Raw genomic sequence first — 21396 nt, forward strand, 5'->3', positions numbered from 1 at the left:
CGTCCAGTGTCCTGGGGCAGAACAAGACACTGACCGCCTTTTTCACGGTATCTTGTTGAGGCAGAGTGATAGTTTCAAAAGTATTTTACAACATGAACCACATGTTCGTTTATGTTGCCAATTTCCTAACCATGAGCCAATACATTTAGAATATGTGCAGGGCAACCATCGGTTAGCTGGTACCTGGGGAAACCCGGGGAAGGTGCACTGTAGTATCCTGGATGTCATGCTGACCCAGTCCTGGGGTGATGGGTTCTTCTCACCAATGGTCAAGGGCCAATGCCATGGAGATGAACACTGCGGACTCGCTCAGCTGTAGCGTATGCCCCATATTTAAAGGAGCTGCCTCGTACAGGCCTACCGGCCTCTTGCAGACTCCTGCGTTCTTATGTTCTTATGTTCTTATGTTCTTATGTTCATTAATCTTTTGGTTGGCCCCAGCCAATTGGTATTGGTAGTGCAGGCAACTGTTTTATAGTGCCGCCATATTGCTTGGCTAATCCCCCCCTCCACCCCGAGCTTCACTTGGTCCTCTTTAGAGAGTTTCACTGGAGTCCGGTTGATGGGCAATCATGAGGACAGCATGTGGATAATCTTGGTCCCCTCCAAACACTCAAATGAACTAAAGAAAAGCTATTAAAAGGGACAAAAAACACCAACTATAGGGAGTGGCAGTAAAGGAAATATTTGAAATATATACCATACCCCTATTTTTTTAAAGAATCGCTTCACATTCATACATACATGGATCATCCACAGCCTTTTCTGATATTTTTGTTTGAAGCTGCATTCATCTTTGTGCAATTTCAGTGAGGACATGTCCAAAACATGACATGATATGGCTAGACTGTTAAGAAACTATACAAAGTTGTGGTGTGGTGCTGGCCAGTGGCTGGCTGGTTGTGGCTGGTCAGTCTTAGGACTGGCTCAAACACCCAGCCAGGTTACTTATGATGATAGAATATGATACAAAAATACTCCAACAAGTGTTTGAAATTAATGTACAGAATATAGAGGTTTACATTCATTGTAGAAAATGAAAGTGACTTACAAAATTTGGTCAGTGTTTTTGATAGTGTATGCAAAAAGAGAAAGCTGAAAGTAAATGTCAACAAAAGTAAGGTGATGGTTTGTGAGTGGAGTAGAAGTGAGGTTGTGGATTTTGTATGCCCATATCGAGCGGGTATTGAATGCGAAAAAGAATGCAAAATAATTTTGAATGGTGAAGAAATGGAGGAGGTTAATGAGTTTAAGTACCTTGGATCAGTTATGTGTAAGCATGGTGGTACAGAAGGAGAGACAAGAGAAAGGGCATTGCAAGGAAGAAAGGTGGTAGGGTCTTTGGGACGTATCATGAATGGCAGAAGTGTGAGCATGGAGATAAAGAAGGATTTGAGAAATACAATAATAGCATCAACCATCACATATGCAAGTGAAACATGGGCCTGGAATGAAAGTCAGAAAATGCAGGCAATGGAAATGAGTTATTTGAGAAGTGCATGTGGTGTGAGTAGAATGGATGGAATGAGTAATGAAAGGGTGTATGAGCGTTTTGGAATGGGTCACGTGGGTGAAGGGAAGAAGTGTGGAGTGGTGGAAGAAGTGAAGCGACAGACTTTCAAGTGGTTTGGTGACATGGAGCGAATGGAGGAGAGTAAAATGGCCAGGAGGGTGTATATGTGAGTGAGATTGAGGGGGGGAATGTTAGAGGACGACCTCCAGTGATATGGAGAGATAGGGTACAGGAGTACGTTAGGGAGAGGGGGGAAAGATCCATGAGAAACTTTGAGCAGGCAAGGAGGGAGTGCCTGAATAGAGAGAGATGGAAACTCTTCTGCCGTGGCCATCCCCTGGTGGGAGCTCCTAGGAGCAGGCGTCGATGAGATGATGACATTCATGTAATTATACTTTCATTAACAACAACACAAAATAAATAAAAAAAATAAAAAATTAAATGAAAAAATCTTATTTAAATAAAAAAATCGATTTTTATTATTTAAAAAACTTTTTAAAAAATCAACAACCCATATATATATATATATATATATATATATATATATAGAGAGAGAGAGAGAGAGAGAGAGAGAGAGAGAGAGAGAGAGAGAGAGAGAGAGAGAGAGAGAGAGAGAGAGAGAACCCAGCATTGTTTTTTACTATGATTATTTTACTATAATTACTAATAAAGTAATCATTGCGTTTCAGACACTCAAGGTTGGCTCTTCAAAATGGGGCTTTTTCAACATCCACCAAGAAATGCAAGAGGTAAGGCGTGTTCAGTATCTTGTTATCCTTGAATTTTTGTACTTTATTTTATCATTATACTGTTAGTTGTACGTGTTATAAAGATTAAACATTTAATCTCCAATTTCCCCTCAAAATTCAGTCAGTGCATTTTTATAATGTTTGATATTGTTAGGTGTGACTGCAGTGTGGTGATGTGACGTGTTTATTACTCACTCAGGAGGTGATGTGTTTATTACTCACTCAGGAGGTGATGTGTTTATTACTCACTCAGGAGGTGATGTGTTTATTACTCACTCAGGAGGTGATGTACTACTACTACTACTACTACTACTACTACAGTACTACCACCACTACTAGTACAATACTACCACTACTACTACTACTACTACTACTACTACTACTACTACTGTACTACTACTACTACTACTACCATTACTACTACTACTACTACTACTACTACTACTACTACTACTACTACTACATACTACTACTACTACTACTTTTTTTTACTACAACAAAAAGATACCTTCACCCATGTTTATTTTCCCGACACATATAATCATGGAGGGCTCCATAAATTGGAGATCATTAGCCCCAGCTCTGTTCGCTAATGACTGGCATCCAACCATATCACTATTACTACTTAGCACTAAATCTATACATAACACCTTATCCTCTCCTACTACTATTCCTTCACTACTCATGTCGCTCCCAACCCACCCTAATGTTACTCTCCACCACTGTGGCCTATATAGTCCATATTGGAAAAGTTGGTGGCTTTTGGGCCAGAGTGTCTGGTGCCCCTGAGACATAGGATGGCCGACCAGAGCAGGGAGAACGAGAGGTGACACCTCATCCAGGCGACAACGTGATTCTTTGGCAGATGCTTCTTTTCTGAGATCAGTTCCGCGAGTCGTTCGTAGAAGCATCGGGCCCTGGGATCCATCCCACCGGATGTGGTGAGGACGAGGGGAGTGAAGCTGCCCTGATCCACATGCTGGAGTCTTTTACCGTATGCCCTTGTCTTCTGCTCATTCCTGTGGTGGGCGGCTTCCAGGGGGAGCTCACAGTGACAAGCAGCCATTGGGTCGAATGTGCGGATGTCCATTAATGCCCGCTATCCGCGCACCCAGAATCTGCGGGCACTTGCATCAACCCGTGCCTCATGTGAAGTATTGGCCGTCCTGTATCTAAGGTGTTCGCCGTCCAGGGGGAATAGTGGCGGCTCGGTAGTGACATCTTGGCATACTTCGCCGAGCATTCTGGCTGTCAGATCCCTCACCTCATCGTGACGGATACAGATGAAGCCTCCCTTCTTGCATATCATGGTGTGAGTGACATCATTCGGTGTTCCACATGCACATAGATCAGGCAGCCCTTCAATCAGCCAGCCATATCTTACGTAGACAAATTCTTGTTTGTTGAGGCTGAAGCCTTTTATTCTGATAGGTAGTGACGTTAGCCAGAGAGGCGCCTGCCTCCTGTGCTATGTGGATTTTTCTGCACATATCTGTGGACAGTTTGAGTATTAGACGGTCGAGCTCATCCTATTGGGCCTGGTGTCTTTCTTCTGAGATTCTTCTTTTAATTTCTCGTATTTCACTTTGGTCTCTTTCGCCGTTTACCTCCTGAGCGATGATCCTGTTGATGAGTGATCTGGTAAGGCTGATGGAGTTTTGGTTCTCCTTATCAGCCAGCTTCTCAGGGTTGGTGATCCCCATTCCGCCCAGTCTTGGAGGAAGTGCTAGCATATCCCTCTCCTCCTCCCCCAAAGCATGAGATTTCACCAGCGCCGGTAAGAATACATTCTTGACTACTACTACTGTAGTGCGGCGACGGCCTGATGAACGAGCCTCCCATAACCCACTTAGCCAGTGGGGTACCTCTTTGGCCGACTCGGTAAGGAGTGGCTCTCCCGTCACGCTGGTCGCGGGTTCAATCCCAGGCAGCCGGGGAATACCCTCACTTTGTCTTGATTAATTTCTCGTGTTATTTCGATACACGCAGAGGCTGTGTTGAGAAATAGGAAGGATGGAAAATAAGCTTGTCGGGGCATTACACTACTACTACTACTACTACTACTTTTACTCTAGCTACTACTACTACTACTACTCAGTCAGCAGTCAGCGTGGAAATATCGATAGAAGATAGAAAGAGAGGCAACATCGCGACGGAATTTAAGAGGTAGAAGACTATCAGTAGGAGGAGGAGAGCTGATGAGACGAAGAGCCTTAGACTCCACTCTGTCCAGAAGAGCTGTGTGAGTGGAGCCCCCCCACATGTGAGATGCATACTCCATACGAGGGCGGACAAGGCCCCTGTATATGGATAGCAACTGCGCGGGGAGAAGAACTGGCGGAGACGATACAGAACGCCCAACCTTGAGGAAGCTGATTTAGCGAGAGAAGAGATGTGAAGTTTCCAGTTGAGATTTTGAGTTAAGGATAGACCGAGGATGTTTAGTGTTGAAGATGGCGATAGCTGAGTGTTGTCGAAGAATAGGGCATAGGTGTTTGGAAGATTGTGTCGAGTTGATAGGTGGAGAAATTGAGTTTTTGAGGCATTGAAGGACACAAGGTTCCTTCTGCCCCAATCGGAAATTATAGCAAGGTCTGAAGTTAAGCGTTCTGCAGCCTCCAGTCTGGAGTCGTGTACTTCCTGCTGAGAGGGTCTTCTATTGAAAGAAGTTGAATAATGCAGAGTGGAGTCGTCGGCGTATGAGTGGACAGGACAGTTTGTTATGGAAAGAAGATCATTGATGAATAACAGGAAGAGAGTGGGTGATAGGACAGAGCCCTGTGGAACACCACTGTTGATAGGTTTAGGGGAAGAACAGTGACCGTCTACCACCGCAGAGATAGAATGGCTGGATAGGAAACTGGAGATAAAGGAACATAGAGAGGGATAGAATCCGAAAGAGGGCAGTTTAGAAAGCAAAGACTTGTGCCAGACTCTACCGACGGCTTTCGATATGTCTAGCGCAACAAAGAAAGTTTCAATGAAACGGCTAAAAGAGGATGACCAAGAGTCAGTTAAGAGAGGAAGAAGATCGCCAGTAGAACGCCCCTTGCGGAACCCATACTGGCGATCAGATAAAGGGTTAGAAGTGGAAAGGGGCTTTTGAATCTTCCGGTTAAGGATTGATTCAAAAGCTTTAGATAGACAGGAAAGTAAAGCTATAGGGCGGTAGTTTGAGGGATTGGAACGGTCACTCTTCTTAGGCACAGGCTGTACGAGGGCATACTTCCAGCAGGAAGGAAAGGTAGATGTTGATAGGCTGAGACGAAATTGTTTAACCAGGCAGGGTGTCAGCACAGAAGCACAGTTTTTAAGGACAATAGGAGGCACTCCATCAGGTCCATAAGCCTTCTGAGAGTTGAGGCCAGAGAGGGCATAGAAAACATCATTTGTAAGAATCTTAATAACAGGCATAAAGGAGTCAGAGAGGGGGATGAGTAGGAGGAATATGCCCAGAATCGTCCAAGGTGGAGTTCTTACAGAAAGTTTGAGCGAAGAGTTCAGCCTTAGAGACAGATGAGACGGCATTGCTGCCGTCAGGGTTAAGGTGAAGAGGGAAAGAGGAAGAAGTAAAATTGGAGGAAATATTTTTGGCTAGATGCCAGAAGTCACGGGAAGAAGTAGAAGAAGCAAGGTTTTGACATTTTCTATTTATAAAAGAAGTTTTGGTAAGTCGGAGAATAGATTTGGCACGATTCCGGGCTAAAATGTATCATAGTTAGCGGGAGTTTGAAGGCTCTGGAACCTTTTGTGAGCTGCCTCTCTATCTTTAATAGCACGAGAACAAGCATGATTAAACCATGGCTTTTTAACATGAGGAGTAGAAAAAGAACGTGGAATGTATGCCTCCATTCCAGAGACAATCACCTCTGAGATGCGCTGGGCACACACAGAGGGGTCTCTCTCCTGGAAGCAGTAATCATTCCACGGGAAATCGGAAACGTACATCCTTAGGTCGTCCCACCGAGCTGAAGCAAAATGCCAGAAGCATCGCCTCTTTAGTGGGTCCAGAGGATGTACAGGAGCGATAGGGCAGGAAATAGAAATAAGGTTATGATCGGAGGAGCCCAACGGAGAGAACAGTTTGACAGAGTAAGCAGAAGGATTAGAGGTAAGGAAGAGGTCTAGAATGTTGGGCCTGTCTCCAAGACGGTCGGGAATACGTGTAGGGTGCTGAACCAACTGCTCTAGGTCGTTGAGGAGAGCAAAGTTGTAGGCTTGTTCACCAGGATGATCAGTGAGAGAGGATGAAAGCCAAAGCTGGTGGTGAACATTGAAATCTCCTAAGATGGAGATTTCAGCGAAGGGAGAGTGAGTCAAGATGTGCTCCACTTTAGAATTCAAATAGTCAAAGAATTTTACATAGTTAGTAGAGTTAGGCGAGAGATAAACAGCACAGATGTATTTAGTAATAGAATGACAATGAAGTCTTAGCCAGATGGTGGAAAATTCACCACCACCACCACCACCACTACTACTACTACTACTACTACTACTACTACTACTACTACTGCTGCAGTCTACCATTACTACTACTACAATACCACCACCACCACCACCACTACTACTACTACTACTACCTTTTTTTTTATACTATTACATAAATGATACCTCCACCCATGTTTATTTTCCTGACACATAATCATGGAGGGCTCCTTAGCTTGGAGGTCATTAGCCCCAACTCTGTTCGCTAATGACTGTGGCATCCAACCATATTACTAATACTACCTAGCACTAAATCACCTATCATCTATTACGTCCAGATCCCCCTTTCCTTCCCTACTCAAGTCACTCCCGACCCACCCTAATGTCACTCTCCACCACTGTGGCTTCATAGTCCATATTGGAAATGTTGGTGGCTTTTGGGCCAGAGTTTCTGGTGCCCCTGAGACATAGGATGGCCGACCTGAGCAGGGAGAACGAGAGGCGACACTTCATCCAGGCGACACCGTTGCTCCTTGGCTGATGCTTCTTTTCTGAGATTAGTTCCGCGAGTCATGTGTAGAAGCATCACTACTACTACTACTACTACTACTACTACTACTACTACTACTACTACCACCACTGCCATTACTACTACTACTACTACTACTACTACCTCCACCCATGTTTATTTTCCCGACACATAACCATGAAGGGCTTCATAGCTTGGAGGTCATTAGCCCCAACTCTGTTCCCTAATGAGTGTGGCATCCAACCATATCTCAATACTACTTAGCACTAAATCTATACATAACACCCTATCATCTATTACATCTAAATCCCGCTTTCCCTCCCTACTCCTGTCACTCCCGACCCACCCTAATGTCACTCTCCACCACTGTGGCTTCATAGTCCATATTAGAGATGTTGGTGGCTTTTGGGCCAGAGTGTCTGGTGCCCCTGAGACATAGGATGGCCGACCTGAGCAGGAAGAATGAGAGGCGACACCTCATCCAGGCGACAACGTCGCTCCTTGGCTGATGCTTCTTTTCTGAGATCAGTTCCGCGAGTCGTGCACAGAAGCATCGGGCCCTGGGACCCATCCCGCCGGATGTGGTGAAGATGAGGGGGTTGAAGTTGCCCTGATCCATATGTTGGATTCTTTCACTGTATACCCTTGTCTTCTCCTGCTCGTTCCTGTGGTGGGTGGCTTCCAGGGGCAACTCACGGTGACAGGCAGCCATCGGGTAGAATATGCGGATGTCCATGAACGCCCCCTGTCCGTACACCCAGAATCCGCGGGCAGTTACATCAACCCGTGCCTCCTGTGAGGTACTGGCTGTCCTCTACCGAAGGTGTTCGCCGTCCAGGGGAAGTAGTACCGATTTGGTAGTGACGTCTTGGCATACCTCCCCGAGCATGTTGGCTGTCAGATCCCTCACTTCATTGTGTCGAATACAGAGGGAGCCTCCCTTTTTACATGTCATGGTGTGGGTGACATCATTTGGTGATCCACATGCACAGATCAGGTAGTCCCTCAATCAGCCAGCCATATCTCAGAACAACGGCTTCGACAAATTCTTGTTTGTTGAGGCTGAAGCCTTTTGCTCTGATTGGTAATGATGTTAGCCAGTTAGAGGCACCTGCCTCCTGTGCTGTATGTATTTTTCTACTCATTTCTGTGGACAGGTGGTGTGTAAGACGGTCCAGCTCGTCTTTTTGGACCTGTTGCCTTTCTTCTGAGATTTTTCTTTTAATTTCTCTTATTTCTGTTTGGTCTATCTTGCCCTCTGCCTCCTGAGCGATGATCCTGTTGATGAGTGATCTGGTAAAGCTAATGGAATTTTGGTTCTCCTTATCAGCCAGTTTCTCAGGGTTGGTGATCCCCATTCCACCCAGTCCTGGAAGAAGTGCTAGCATAACCCTCTCCTCCTCCCCAAAGCATGAGATTTCACTAGCGCCGGCAAGAATACATTCTTGACGGCATTTTCCAGTGGTCGGAGGAGTGGACTGATGCCGGGGATGGTGCACATCAGGAACGTCCACCGATGTTGGATGCCGTGGGTGTACGCTGAATAGGCAGCGTGTGGCTCAGTCTTGGCAATGGCAGACAAAGCTTCTTTTTCCTTCACCCATTCAGCTACTTTGTCTCCTACGTACTCCTTCTTATATAACTCTGTCCTAATCACTGCACCTAGGTGTCGTTGTCCGTCCTTTGTCACAATGATCCCACTTCCTCTAAAAGTTTCTGCGGCATGGTCATAATGTTCAGGTTTGACAATAAGGACAGACTTGGTGGCGTTAGGGATGTATCCTATCTCAGGGCAGGCGGTGTTCACAGTGTCCCACCACCCTTTTAAGTCAGAGATTTTACCAGCACCTGAGAGGTCATCCGCATAAGCCACCTGTTTCACCCATGTTTTTGCGTATGCGATTTCATTTTGGAGGACTGGTAGGCCCAGGGCGTACATATATAGCCATGGCTATTGGGTCACCTTGTGTTGTTCCCTCAGATGATTTTAACACTTTCACTTTTCCACTGTGGCTATTTATATATAAGTCGGTCGGGTATGTATAGGTATTTTCGAAGTACATAGCTAAGCTAGGGCACTTGGTTTTAATGTTGTGTATCATAGTCTTTCTATTTATTGTGTTGAAGGCATTCTTGGCGTCAACAAGAAGCACTGCTTCGCACTCCACGTGGTCAAATATCTCCCACATGGCATGGACGGCTGCTTCTCCTCCTGCCTGCTGCCCCGCACAAACTTGGAGGTTCCCTGCTGCCATTCTCACATCTTCTTTGACGACAGCCATGATGCATTTGCCCACAATGCGCCGCAGGACTTCTCCGACTCCTATAGGCCTGCATCCCGGCCTCTTGTCCAGGGGAATGAGGCGGCATGCAGTCAGGGCGTCCACATAATGGCAGCTGGAGGAGGCGAGTTTTCTTGCCATTGCTGCAATGGTGTTGTGCAGGTCACCAGCTGCATTGCCAAAGTTGGCGCTGCTCAGCAAGCTTCGCCATCCCCGTGCATCAAGTCCTGAGGATCCCGCGCTGCCATGAGTCTAGAGGGCCTTCTTCCACACCATCTCTCCTGTTATCCTTTCATATATAACTGGATTCGGTGGTTGATGACATCCTGCCAGTTTCAGTCCCTTCAGGTCACTTGGTGGAGGATGTTTTCCCTACTACTAATACTACTACAGGTAACTCGATTTACGCGAGTTTGGTTTACGCGTTTTTAAAATAACGCGGGGTCCAAAATCCAATTAAATGTTTAATTTACACGTTTTTTCACTTATACGCGATATTTTATGGAGTGGACACCAGATGTCTCACGCAACTGGACTCACACAGCGCCGCGGCCACACAGCTGAGCTCAGTTCTTCCCGCGCGCCACTTGAACAACAATACAGTACCCACGCTGCCACGCTACTCAACAATAGGGGTGGACAGGTACCGGTACCAGTACCGGTACTAACGGCACCAGCTATACGGTACGGTACCGGTACCAGACTTCTCGGTACCGGTATCAGACTGCTCGGTACCGGTACCAGACTGCTCGGTACCGGTACCAATACTAGCCAGTCGCTCATGGTGTCCCTCATTTCTTCCTCACACTAGTGAGGCTGAGTGCCTGAGTTGATATTTTTTCTCTCTCTCTCTCTCTCTCTCTCTCTCTCTCTCTCTCTCTCTCTCTCTCTCTCTGAGACCTACCTCTTGTTTGATTTACATTGTTTTTGATTTACGCGACCTCTTCAAGGACACAATACTCGCGTAAATCGAGAGTTACCTGTACTGCTACTACTACTGCTACTACATCTACTTCTTCTACTACTACTACTTCTTCTTCTACTACTACTACTACTACTACTACTGCTACTACTACATCTACTTCTTCTACTACTACTACTTCTTCTTCTTCTACTACTACTACTACTACTACTACTACTACTACTACTACTACTACTACTACTATAGCAACTACTACTACTACTACTACTACAACTGGCTTCTACTACTACAGCAACTACTACTACTACTACAGCAACTACTACTACTACTACTACCAGTACTACTACTACCACTACTACTACTACTACTACTATGACTACTACTACTATGATTACTACTACTACTACTACTACTACTAAAAAAAAAAAAAAAAAAATCCATACAAACTATATACTACTGTTAGCACCACCATTACAGCTACAAGTTAGTGGTGGTGGGCGGCGGTGCGGGAGGATGTGCGACAGCCGCCAAGTTCTCCTCCAAGCTGGGTCAGGGCAGTGTTGCAGTCATTGAGCCAGCTGATGTGAGTCTGGCTTTTACGTCCATTACCTGGACATAGAGGGACCACAGTATTACTTAAGTATTGCTAATTTATCTTTAGAGTGTATAGCGACCATTTTAAGGGCACTAATTTACTATTTCATTATGGTTATTTTATATGGTTGAGATTGTATGATTAATGGCTACAAAACAGCGACTTAGCTACTATTTGTTTTGCTGCCCAGGACAGAGAAAAATACCTGTGACTCTTGAGATACTCCACTTAAGTTAATTTTTTGCAGCACCTCCATTATGTAAATGAAGCACTAGATTTGAGCTTGGGCTGGGATGGAGTGGGAGGTGTGGTATGGATGTGAGAGCTAATTATGTCAAGTCTGAAGTGGTGGAGTGGGTGTAATTTATAATCTTTTCAGTAGGGTTGAACATGTTATAATGTGTAAGGAATCTGTGAGTCAGAAAGAAGGCATGGGGTGGACAGGTTGATCTGAAAAATACATGAGAGATAGACAGATTGACAGATGAAGATTAATTAATTAATTCTTGAGATAAGTTCATGAGTATATATACATTGATTGATTGTTATTAGTATAAACACTGAGTAAGTTCTGAAATCCATCATTACTTTTTCAATAAGAAACAGTGAAACAAGCAGCATAAAAATTATGATTGTCACATGTTACCACAGACCACAGTGAAAAGTTCTCATGGTACTACCATGATGCTGCATAGTGGTGTGTGTGTATATCTACCTAGTTGTGACATACGGGAAAAGAGCTACGCTTACGCTGTCCCGTCTCCATATCCTCTCTTATCCAACTTTTCCTTAAAATCATGAATGTTTCTTGCACAAACCACCTCCTCCTCCAGTCTATTCCATAGCTCAATGCTTCTGTTTGGGAAGCTAAACTTTTTCACATCTCGCCTGCACGTGGTCGCCCTCAACTTCTTTCTATGTCCTCTCGTTTCTCTCTCGTTCCACACACACAGGTCCTCTCTGTCCAGATTCTCCACCCCGCTCACCACCCTGTACACCGCTATCAGGTCTCCTCTCTCTCTTCTTCTCTCTAGGGCTGTGAGCCCCATGCTATTGAGTCTCTCCTCATACGTCCGATCCCTAAGTTCCGGTACCATCTTAGTTGCCACTCTCTGCACTCTTTCCAGCTTTCTAATGTTCTTCTTTTCGTTAGGAGACCAGACCACTGCTGCATACTCCAACCTTGGCCTTATCATTGTAACTATTATTTTCTTCATCAACTCCTCGTCCAAATACACAAATGCCGTCCTTGTGATCCTCAACAAATTCATAGTTTGTCCCGTTATCCTGTTGATGTGTTTGTCCGGTGACATGTTCTCTGAGATAGTCACTCTCAAATCTTTTTCTTCCATTCCTCTGCATATTATCTCACTTCCCATCTTATAATCGTATTCACATCTTCTACCGCTCCTACCAAACTCTATTTTTTTACATTTCCCAAGCTTGAACTCCATCTGCCATGTACCACTCTGCTCCCATATTTTATCTAGGTCCCTCTGCAATGCCTCACAGTCCTTCACATCATTCACTTGTCTCAATAGCTTTGCATCATCTGCAAACAAACTCACATAGCTGGTCACTCCGTCCACCATATCATTTATATAAACAGCAAACATTATTGGCGGCAGCACTGAACCTTGTGGGACCCCACTCATCACAGGGCACCATTTGGAAACCCTGTCCCTAATTATTGTCCTCATTTCCCTGTTAAACAGTTAGGAAGGCCTCCAGCCACTTAATCAGTCCATCACCCACTCCACCCCTATTTTTAATTTTCCAAATTAGTCTTCTGTGCAGTACTTTGTCAAATGCCTTTTTCAAATCCAGGTACACTCCATCCCCCCAGCCTTCTCTCTCTTGTAATAAATCTGTCACCCTTGAGTAGTAACATTACAAGTTGGTGACACAAGATCTCCCTCTCCTGAATCCAAACTGGCAATCCGAGATAATTTTCTCACTTTCAAAAAATCCGTCCACCTGTTTTTAATCAGCCTCTCGCATATCTTTGCAACCACACTAGTGAGTGATGCTGGTCTGTAATTTAATGGGTCCTCTCTCTTTCCTCCCTTAAAAATTGGTACTATGTTTGCTCTCTTCCAATCCTATGATACCCTTCCTTCCCTCAGGGAGGCGTTCATTATGGAGTGCAGTTTCTCTGCAAGTTACTCACTACATTCTTTCAAGATACACCCTGACACTCCATCCTGCCCCGTCGCTTTTCTTACATCCAGCTTGTTCAAGCTTTCCTTGACCTCCTGCACCATTAACTGTATCTCCTGCATAACCCTTCCTCTTTCCTGGCCCGGTGGTTGTACGAATTCGTCTTCTTTTGTGAAAACTCTATGAAAGCCATTGTTCATCACTTCTGCCATCTCTGCTGGGTCCTCATATGTAGTTCCATCCATTTTCTGTTTATCGATTGTTTCTTTATTCTTCAATTTGCCATTCACATGTCTATAGAATAGTTTAGGTTGGTCTTTGCACTTGTCTATTGTATCTTTTTCATATGTCCATTTTTCTTCTCATCTAATATTTGTATATTCGTTCCTTGCTTGTTTGAAATCGTTCCACGAGTTGATTCTTCTTCATCTCCTCCATCCCTTCCAAGCTTCCTTCTTTCTCTTTCTAGCCGCCTCGCGTCTTTTGTTAAACCACTCCTTTTTAAAAAACATCCTATTTGGTTACCTTAGGGACATATCTATTCTTGGCTTCCTTGTATAGCTTTAAAAACTCTTCCCACTTGTCTTGTGTACTCTTGGCTTTGTACAGCCCACTCCAATTTGCATTTTCAAAAATAGTTCTTATATTAACAGTCAATTGTTCTCTCTTCTTTTACTTCAAATTCCACAACTGCATGGTCACTCTTTGCTATTGGACAATCTATTTTGATATTTTCTGTTACTTCTGGTTCCTTGCTAAAAACCAGGTCAAGTCTTGATGCCTCGCCATCTTTCCCGAATCTAGTATGTGTGTGTGTGTGTGTGTGTGTGTGTGTGTGTAGAGTCAATATTAGCATCACTAACCTGGAGTGTGGGCCTACAGATGCACTACTACCAGCCCATGTGGACAATGGTGGGGGGCGGCATGAAGAATTTTAAGGATTCAGGGCGTCCCATGAGTCAGGTGAGTCCATCCATTACCTATTTGTCACACCTGGGGGCAGGGGCAGCTGAGGGAGGGAGGGAACATGTCAGTGCACTTAATGAACTGTGTAGGCAGAAGAACAGGATGATATGCAGTGTAGCAAGGGAACACTCAGGTATACATAACAGCGATGGTTCATCTGATAATGCAAATTATGAACTGTGTGAGCATAAGTGCCGTACAGGAAGATCAAGAGAACATTAATAGATCTCTTAGTGACTTACCTCTTTTCCTCAGGTCCTCCCGAAGAAGGCAGACTGGATCAAACAAAGAGTAGTGGGCTTTGACCCTCACAACAACAAGGTCATGACGGAAGATGGCCAGGAGGTCAACTATGAATTCCTGGTTGTTGCCCTCGGCCTTCAGCTCAACTATAATCAGGTTGGTCAGTCTTGTTGGTATTACTTTTGCTGTTTATGCCCTCAGTCTATTATATGTACAAACTTCTGTATATTCAGTTGGCCCTCCCTATCTGTTGGGTTGGCATTCATGGCTTTGACCAGCTGCAGTTCGAAAATAAAACAATAAATCAAATAAATCAAGAATGTTTCCCAAAAGGAATCAGTTGGTAGTGTAGTCCGTATGATTTACGTGGGTTTTAGTGCATAGTTATTATAGTACATTAGAAGTGGGTTTTCAAGTAATGAACATGCATAGGGAAAAATCCTGTCATTTTATATAAGCTTCCTAAATATCTCCAGTTTTTGCAGAGCTGCTGTAGTCCTAAACCCTGTGAATAGGATGGACTGACTGTGTACCTTTGTAAAAGTTAATCCATTTAAAAGTCAACTACCACACTAAACTATGATATACATACCTTAACCTGGTAGCAGCGATGGGCCAAATTTGTGGCTTTACCGTGTAGCAGTGACAGGCCAAATTTGTGCCATGATATAGACCCCCCCAAAATAGATGATACATAAACCGATCACAAATGCTTTGATATATATTATGAAATGGTTTGTGTGAGTGATGATTTTTTTTTAATTTTTCTCGCTTAGAGGGACCATTAAGAAACATGATCCCCGCCAGTGGCGTACCGAGGGGGGGGGCCATGGGGCCATGGCCCCCCCCCTTTTGCAAAGAAAAATAATAATGAATAAATAAATGTTACAGGAAAATAATAGGAATATGTATATTAGTATTATGATTACGAATGTGTGTGTGTGTGTATTTACCTAGTTTACCTAGTTGTAGTTTTACAGGGCCTGGGCATTATGCTCGTGTGGTCCCGTCTCCGTGTCTGCATTTATCCAACTTATCTTTAAAGCTTTGCACACTCCTCGCTGATACTATATCCTCGCTCAGACTGTTCCAAACCTCTACATTTCTTTGCGGGAAGCTATACTTCTTTGTGTCTCTCAAGCATCTCCCCTTTCTCAATTTTTTACTGTGTCCTCTTGTATTTCTGCTTATGTTTCCTTCTGTTAGTAGCAGTTCTTCATTATCTACTTCATCTATTTTGTTTAATAATTTATAAATTTGGATTAGGTCTCCCCTTTCTCTTCTTTGTTCCAGTGTTGTTAAGTTCATTTCCTTTAATCTTTCCTCGTATATTAATCCCTCCAACTCTGGGACCATTTTTTATGCCATCCTCTGTATTCTTTCTAGTTTCTTTATATGCTTCTTCTTATGGGGAGACCACACTACCTCTGCATATTCTAATTTTGGTCTAATCATGGTAGTGATTAGCCTTCTCATCATGTCCTTGTCCATGTAGTTAAATGCTACTCCAATATTTCTCACCAAGTTATATGTGTCTCTAAAGATCCGATTTATATGACTCTCTGGTTGATTATCATCCCTCATCACTACTCCCAGATCTCTCTCTTCATGCACTTTTTTTAATGTTTCACCATTTCCCATTTTGTATATCCAGATTGGTCTTGTTTCACTTTTACCCATTTCCATAACATGACATTTTTTCACATTAAATTCCATCTCCCAATCCATACTCCATTTCCAAATTGTGTATAGGTCTTCTTGCAATATTTCACAATCTTTGTTTCTTATATGTTTTTGTAATTTAGCGTTGTCAGCAAATAGGTTTATGTAGCTATTAACTCCTTCAGCCATGTCATTTACATATACCAGGAAGATTATCGGTGCTAATACTGAACCCTGTGGTACTCCGCTTTCTACATTTCTCCATTCTGATTTTATGTCCTTGACCACAGTTCTCATCTCCCTTCCCATTAGGTAGCTTGCCATCCATTTTTTCATATTTCCTTTCAATCCTCCTTTATTTTCCAGTTTCCATAATAGTCTTGTATGTGGAACTTTGTCAAAGGCCTTTTTCAAATCTAGATAAATACAATCAACCCATCCATCCCTTTCCTGTGTTCTGTCTGTCACTCGAGTAAAAACTGAGTAAGTTTGTAACACATGATCAGCCCTTTTGAAATCCATATTGTTTGCTGGTAATTAACTTATGCTCTTCTAGAAATTTAGTCCACTGCTTCTTTATTATTTTCTCACATATTTTGCACAAAACACTTGTCAGGGATATGGGTCTGTAGTTTGAAGGTTCATCTTTCCTTCCACTTTTATATATGGGGACCACTTCAGCCCTTCTCCACTCATTGGGCACTGTACCTGTTGCTACTGAGCATCTTATGATGTCATATATTGGAACAATTAATTCATCACTACATTTTTTTTAAATATACCCAGAGACTCCATCCGGTCCTACTGCTTTTCCCTCTTCTAGTTCTCCCAGTAATTTATAGATCTCTTCTTTGTTTACCATAATCTCTTCCATATGAACTTCTATTTTATTCTCTTGTGGCTCAATAAAGATTGTTTCTTTGGTAAAGACTTGCTGGAATTTTCTATTTAATAACTCAGCCATACCTTTAGGGTCATTGACTTCCACATTCCCGTCTCTCAGTCTTTCTATTGTTTCTTTCGGTTTAGTCTTCCCATTTATAAATCTGTAAAACAACTTAGGCTGTTCTTTGTATTTTTCCACAATATCCTTCTCATATCCCTTTTCTTCTTCTTTCCTTATTTTCACATATTCATTTCTCACCATTCTGAAGTCTTCTTTGTTTCTTTGATTCTTCCTTCATTTTAATCTTTTCCATGCTTTGTCCCTTTTTTCTTTTGCGTTTGCACATTTGGCATTAAACCAGTCCTTCCTACCCTTAACTTTGGGTCTGTATACGGGTACATATTTTTTGACACCAGTGTTGTAGGCTTCCATAAAGATATACTTTTCTTGTACTTTATTTTTTCTCAGTAACTCATTCCATTCCACTTTCTCGTAAAACTTCCGAAGGTTTTCCATGTCTGTCTTAATATAGTTTAGCCTGTTTGATTTGTAAGATTCGTCCTCTTTAGTAACCTCCACTTCTGTATCAATCTCTATGGTTACATGATCACTCTTGCCTAGTGGACATCCATACCTTAGTTCATCCTTGATGTATATTCCTTTTGTTAGTACTAGGTCCAGTCTTCCCGGTTCATCGTCACTTCTATATCTTGTATGTTCATTCACTCTTTGTATCATAAGATTTTCCATCATCAATCTTAGGAAACTATCTCCCAATGCGTTATCTACACTATTACTCTCGAATATCTCCCAGTCAATCTCTTTACAATTGAAGTCACCAACTAGCATAACTTTTTTGTTTTTCTTAAGCATTTTGCTTAAACTCCGTATAGTGTCATTGATCATAGTGTCGTGCTCTTCCTTACACCAAGAGTTTGTTTTAGGTGGTACATATGCGGTTATAATTGTCAACCTTTCCTTGTTTTTGGTTTCCACATTTACTTTCGCAATTTCAGCTTTACCTTCTCCATATTCTACTGCTTTCACTGCCAAGTCCTTTTTTGTCATTATCATCACTCCACCTTCCCCTTTGCCCATTCTATCTTTCCTCCATATATCATAGTTTTTATTTATCTCTAATTTAATAGCTTCGTTCAGTTTGGTTTCCGTTAAGCATACGATCATTGGTTCTTTCTCCTTTATGAAATCTTGCAGTTCCAATTTACTAGTTATTAATCCATCTACATTTGTATACATCACTCTTAAACATTTACTCTTATCTATCTTTTCTAACTTTCGTTCTTCTTTATCCTCTCTCTTGTGTACCACTTTCTGATTCAGTCCCCTACTATTCTCCAAAAAAATATCTCCTTTTCTTCCACAGATCTTTCATTATTCTTCTCCTTCGCCTCTGCTAGTAGTTCGTTCCATTTCCTTCTTTCTTCTTCATTTCTATTTTTCTTTATGTATATATCCTTGCAATCTTCTGTTTCCTTTAATTTAGTTGTTCTGTACAAAATATCCTCAGCCGCTTTCTGTGATCTTAACTTTATTTTTATTGGCCTGGTCTTTCCTTCTGTGTATGGACCCATCCTGTGGATTTCCTCCACCTCTTCCTGAATACTTTGTCGCTCGTCATCATTTAAATTTTTTAGTAGGTCCTTAATTGATTTCAATTCCTCTTTATCTCTTTTAGGCTTATATGTGATCGTCTTTTCCTTCAAACCAAATACTATCACACTCTTCTTCTTGTCTGCAACTTCCCTGACTAGTTCTTCATTTTTCTTTATTACCTTAACCACTTCCTTTTCTACATCTTCCTTATCTTCTTTCATTTGTTGCTCGATTACCCCTCAAAGATTCACATTTGCTTTCTTACTCTCCACTTTCCAGGTCTTCATTTCACCCAATACCTCCTCCCTGACTCTTTCCTCCTCCTGGGTGACTAATTTCTTTAAACTTTCATTTTCCTTTATAACCTCTCCCAGTCCATCTTTCATCAACTTTTCATATTCTGCCACTTTTCCCTTCAACTGTGTGTGGAGTTGAGAGCTCAGTGGCACTGAGTGACCGAGTTATTTCCCCTTTGGTTTTGTTTTGAGTTAATGGTAGGATATAAGGTGTGCTCTGAGTGAAAAAAAGTAAGGTGTTAAATGATGGGTTTATAAAATTGTGTGTAGAGTGCGATGTCAAGCTGTCAACTGATAGCGGCGGGAGACAGGAAGAAGAGGAACACGAGATTGGGATGGCTTTTTTTTTTTTTTTTTTTTTTTTACAACAAAGGAGACAGCTCAAGGGCACAAAAAAAGGAAACAATAATAAAAAAAAAAAACCCGCTGCTCGCTGCTCCTAAAAAAGAATCAAAAGAGGTGGCCGAAAGAGAGGTCAATTTCGGGAGGAGAGGTGTCCTGATACCCTTTTCTTGAAAGAGTTCAAGTCGTAGGCAGGAGGAAATACAGATGAAGGAAGATTATTCCAGAGTTTACCAGCGTGAGGGATGAAAGAGGGAAGATGCTGGTTAACTCTTGCATAAGGGGTTTGGACAGTATAGGGATGAGCATGAGTAGAAATTCGTGTGCAGCAGGGCCACGGGACGGGGGGAGGCATGCAGTTAGCAAGTTCAAAAAAGCAGTCAGCGTGGAAATATCAATAGAAGATAGAAAGAGAGGCAACATCGCGTCGGAATTTAAGAGGTAGAAGACTATCAGTAGGAGGAGGAGAGCTGATGAGACCAAGAGCCTTAGACTCCACTCTGTCCAGAAGAGCTGTGTGAGTGGAGCCCCCCCACATGTGAGATGCATACTCCATACGAGGGTGGACAAGGCCCCTGTATATGGATAGCAACTACGCGGGGGAGAAGAACTGGCGGAGACGATACAGAATGCATCAACCTTGAGGAAGCTGATTTAGCGAGAGAGGAGATATGAAGTTTCCAGTTGAGATTTTGAGTTAAGGATAGACCGAGGATGTTTAGTGTTGAAGATGGTGATAGCTGAGTGTTGTCAAAGAATAGGGGATAGGTGTTTGGAAGATTGTGTTGAGTTGATAGGTGGAGAAATTGAGTTTTTGAGGCATGGAAGGACACAAGGTTCCTTCTGCCCCAATCGGAAATGATAGCAAGGTCTGAGGTTAAGCATTCTGCAGTCTCCAGTCTGGAGTTGTGTACTTCCTGTTGTGATGGTTTTCTATTGAAAGAAGTTGAATAATGCAGAGTGGAGTCGTTGGCGTATGAGTGGACAGGACAGTTTGTTATGGAAAGAAGATCATTGATGAATAACAGGAAGAGAGTGGGTGATAGGACAGAGCCCTGTGGAACACCACTGTTGATAGGTTTAGGGGAAGAACAGTGACCGTCTACCACGGCAGAGATAGAACGGCCGGAAAGGAAACTAGAGATAAAGGAACAGAGAGAGGGATAGAATCCGAATGAGGGCAGTTTAGAAAGCAAAGACTTGTGCCAGACTCTATCGAAGGCTTTCGATATGTCTAGCGTAACAGAGAAAGTTTCACCAAAACGGCTAAGAGAGGATGACCAAGAGTCAGTTAAGAGAGGACGAAGATCGCCAGTAGAACGCCCCTTGCGGAACCCATACTGGCAATCAGATAGAAGGTTAGAATTGGAAAGGTGCTTTTGAATCTTCCGATTAAGGATTGATTCAAAAGCTTTAGATAGACAGGAAAGTAAAGCTATAGGGCGGTAGTTTGAGGGATTGGAACGGTCACCCTTCTTAGGCACAGGCTGTACAAAGGCATACTTCCAGCAGGAAGGAAAGGTAGATGCTGATAAGCAGAGACGAAAGAGTTTGACCAGGCAGTTAGTCAACATGGAAGCACAGTTTTTAAGGACAATAGGAGGCACTCCATCAGGTCCATAAGGCTTCTGAGAGTTGAGGCCAGAGAGGGCATAGAAAACATCGTTTGGAAGAATCTTAATAGCAGGCATAAAGGAGTCAGAGGGGGGATGAGTAGCAGGAATATGCCCAGAATCATTCAGGGTGGAGTTCTTACAGAAAATTTGAGAGAAGAGTTCAGCTTTAGAGACAGATGAGACGGCAGTGCTGCCGTCAGGGTTAAGGAGAGGAGGGAAAGAGGAAGAAGTGAAATTGGAGGAGATATTTTTGGCTAGATGCCAGAAGTCACGGGAAGAATTAGAAGAAGCAAGATGTTGACATTTTCTATTGATAAAAAAAGTTTTGGTAAGTCGGAGAATAGATTTGGCACGATTCCGGGCTGAAATGTAAAGGTCATAGTTAGCGGGAGTTCGTAGGCTCTGGAACCTTTTGTGAGCTTCCTCTCTATCTTTAATAGCCTGAGAACAAGCATGATTATACCAAGGCTTTTTAGCATGAGGAGTAGAAAAAGAACGTGGAATGTATGCCTCCATTCCAGAGACAATCACCTCTGAGATGTGCTGGGCACACACAGAGGAGTCTTTCTCCTGGAAGCAGTAATCATTCCACGGGA

General features: G+C 43.0%; 1 protein-coding gene across 1 annotated transcript in view; it reads left to right on the forward strand.

The window, feature by feature from the left end:
* The first annotated feature begins 1659 nt into the window (after positions 1–1659).
* LOC126997801 (sulfide:quinone oxidoreductase, mitochondrial-like) overlaps positions 1660–21396 on the forward strand; it is a 32834-nt gene continuing 13097 nt past the window's right edge. Inside the window, exons 1-5 of the mRNA XM_050859015.1 lie at positions 1660–1679; positions 2203–2262; positions 10898–11003; positions 14058–14138; positions 14397–14540. Of these exons, the coding sequence (XP_050714972.1) occupies positions 1660–1679; positions 2203–2262; positions 10898–11003; positions 14058–14138; positions 14397–14540 (411 nt within the window). The remainder of the gene's footprint in view (positions 1680–2202; positions 2263–10897; positions 11004–14057; positions 14139–14396; positions 14541–21396) is intronic.

The sequence above is a fragment of the Eriocheir sinensis genome, chromosome 13 (assembly GCF_024679095.1).
Source record: "Eriocheir sinensis breed Jianghai 21 chromosome 13, ASM2467909v1, whole genome shotgun sequence".
NCBI classification, from domain to species: domain Eukaryota; kingdom Metazoa; phylum Arthropoda; class Malacostraca; order Decapoda; family Varunidae; genus Eriocheir; species Eriocheir sinensis.